This window comes from Leucoraja erinacea, unplaced genomic scaffold (assembly GCF_028641065.1).
Source record: "Leucoraja erinacea ecotype New England unplaced genomic scaffold, Leri_hhj_1 Leri_112S, whole genome shotgun sequence".
Lineage (NCBI taxonomy): Eukaryota > Metazoa > Chordata > Chondrichthyes > Rajiformes > Rajidae > Leucoraja > Leucoraja erinaceus.
In genome coordinates this window covers 115,097-117,884 of record NW_026575374.1, presented here as the reverse complement: position 1 = coordinate 117,884, position 2,788 = coordinate 115,097, and the positions used below count along the sequence as shown (strand labels likewise).

General features: G+C 43.1%; 1 protein-coding gene across 1 annotated transcript; it reads right to left on the bottom strand.

Moving 5' to 3' along the window:
• Positions 1-443: 443 nt before the first annotated feature.
• LOC129715341 (histone H2A-like) lies at positions 444-925 on the bottom strand. Its single transcript, XM_055665215.1, has one exon. It carries the CDS (start codon positions 897-899, stop codon positions 510-512), a length of 390 nt encoding a protein of 129 aa, XP_055521190.1. The 5' UTR covers positions 900-925; the 3' UTR covers positions 444-509.
• Positions 926-2,788: the final 1,863 nt, after the last annotated feature.

Genomic DNA, 2,788 nt, shown 5'->3' with positions numbered 1-2,788 from the left:
GAAAACACGCACTTTCCCACCCGTTAAAAACATAGAAAACTGCCAGGAAAAACACGTTAAAAACATAGAAAACGATCTGCAATTTATTGTGCCAGTCGGGATGACCGTGAGGCGCAGCTACCTAGATTTAGTTTAAAAAAAAGATAGAAACTAAGGTGAATTAAAGAGGCAGCTGAAGGTGCCAATCCAGCGGAGGTGAACAGCGGACATTTGCCGTGGAGATTTAAAGGTGCGAAATATCGGGAATTGTCGCGTTTGCTCGCTGAATTTCATCAAAAGCAAGTCAATAATGCCTTCCTTTTGATGAAATTCAGCGAGCAAACGCGATGAAATCACCCCATAGTCGGCATGGAATCGGTGTGACGAAAGGCCCGTTTCCATGTTACATCAAACTAGATTATGGGTATATCTATTAAAATAATATAAATACACCATGGTAACTCTTTAGGGATAGGTTTAATGGCTCTTAAAAGAGCCTTTTGTGTTCAGTTACGTTATATTGATGTCATTTAGACATAAACTTTGCTTTGATGGCCGGTTTTCTTGGGCAGCAGCACAGCCTGGATGTTGGGCAAAACCCCACCCTGGGCAATGGTGACCCCACCCAACAGCTTGTTCAGTTCCTCATCGTTGCGGACGGCGAGTTGCAGGTGACGGGGGATGATCCTGGTCTTCTTGTTGTCGCGAGCCGCGTTTCCCGCCAGTTCTAAAATCTCCGCTGTCAGGTACTCGAGCACCGCCGCTAAATAAACCGGAGCGCCAGCACCAATGCGCTCAGCATAGTGACCTTTTCGTAACAAACGATGGATTCGTCCAACAGGGAATTGCAAACCAGCTCGGGATGAACGTGTCTTTGTTTTGGCGCGAACTTTCCCACCAGTTTTACCTCTTCCTGACATCTTCGCTCTACTCCACAGGAACCAAATGATTCCGAAACAACGGTCGCAGGTTCTTTTATAGCTTCGCCATGGACAGAAGATGGAACCGTTTTTCATTGGTCAATTGAATCCCCTTTGTTTCTGATTGGCTTTCTATTGCAGACAAATCGAGAAACGTTTGTAAATTTTGGCCAATGGAAATCCAGCTCTTATCTATCCCTGATTAGCATATGGTATCAATCCGAGAAGACACTTTCTCTTTCTTCGACGTCATTTGTCCCGCTGAGTATTTCTAACGGTATCTGATTTTACTTCAGGTTCCATTTTGCACATCCAATTAAATTGAGCTGTTTAATGAACCATCAAGGAACTGTAAGTGCACAATTGATTTAAATATGTTTCCTCGGGATTAGGCACAATGATAATGCATTGTAATAGCGTGTCAACCTATATACAGTATGTGTAGAGAATGGCTGGATGATATTGTTTCATGCAATGTTGTATCTCTGGAACTTTCTTCCCCTAGCGGGTTGTGGAGGCGAAGGTATTTGAAGCAGCCGGAGATGTTTTTTAACTTAAAGAAGTAAAAAAAAAAGAGAAGTTAAAAAAGGAATTAACGGCAACGGAGAACTGGCATGGAAGATATGTTCTAGGGTAGATCATCCATGACGCTATTAAATGGTGTGGTAAACTTGAGGGTTCAAGTGGTGAGCAAATTTGGGCTCCATATCTGAGGAAGGAAGTGCTGGCTCTGGAGAGGGTCCAGAGGATGTTTGCAAGAATGATTCAAGGAATGAGTGGGTTATCATATGATGAGCGTTTGACAGCACTGACATACACATCTCGTATGTGTACGTGACAAATAAACTTGACTTGACTTGACTCGCATGAGTTTAGAAGGTTGAGGGGGGGGACCTCATTGAAACTTACAGCATAATGAAAGGGAATAGGGCGCATGTGGAAAGGATGTTTCCACTGGTGGGAGAGTCTAGGACCAGAGGTCAAAGCCTCAGCATTAAAGGGCGCTCGTTTAGAAATTAGGTGAGATGGGACTTCTTTAGTCAGACGGCTGTTAACCCGTGGAACTCATTGCCACTGAGAGCTGTGGAAGTCAAGTCGGTGGATATTTTAGGGCAGAAATTATTTTTTTTGATTAGAATGGGTGTCAAGAGCAAGAAGACAGGAAAATGGGATTCGGAGGCATAAATCAGCCATGATTGAATGGTGCAATGGACTTGATGGGCCAAATGGCCTAATTCTACTCCTATGACGCGAACTTGTCTCCTCTTGCCCCCATTTTGTTCTGTCATCTCATAGTTGTTCAACAAGTTCATGTTCACCTTTATTGTCTAAGATTTGTATAAGCAGTTGAATAAGGGGTGGGAATTAATAAGCTTTGGCTTCTTCCTGCTCCATTTCGGACACATACGATTTCATTTATTTATAGATATTGTTTATGACACTTTATAAATATTCTTGTTTTGTTTTTTGTATGCTGTTTCACACTTGCTTTTTATTCTTTTATTCTGTTCGAAATAAAGAATTAAATAAATGAATTGTCACATGCACCAATTGGTACAGTGAAATTTGAGTTACCATACAATAAAAAGAACACAATACACGATAGTTTAACATAAACATCCACCACAGCGGAATCAATCTTTTTCCACTGTGATGGAAGGCAAAGAAAGGTCAACAGTCATCATCCTCTTTATTCACCCGTGGTCGGGGCCTTTGAACCCTCTGCAGTTGCCGCTACGGACGGCACGATATACAGGCCCTCTTGCCAGGATGATCAAAACTCTGGCGTCGCGAGATCCGCGGCTTCCAAAGTCCACAGGCCGAGCTTGGCAGAGCTCCAACACAGGCGACCCCCGGCAAAAGATCCCAGGCCTTCGCGATGTTAAAGT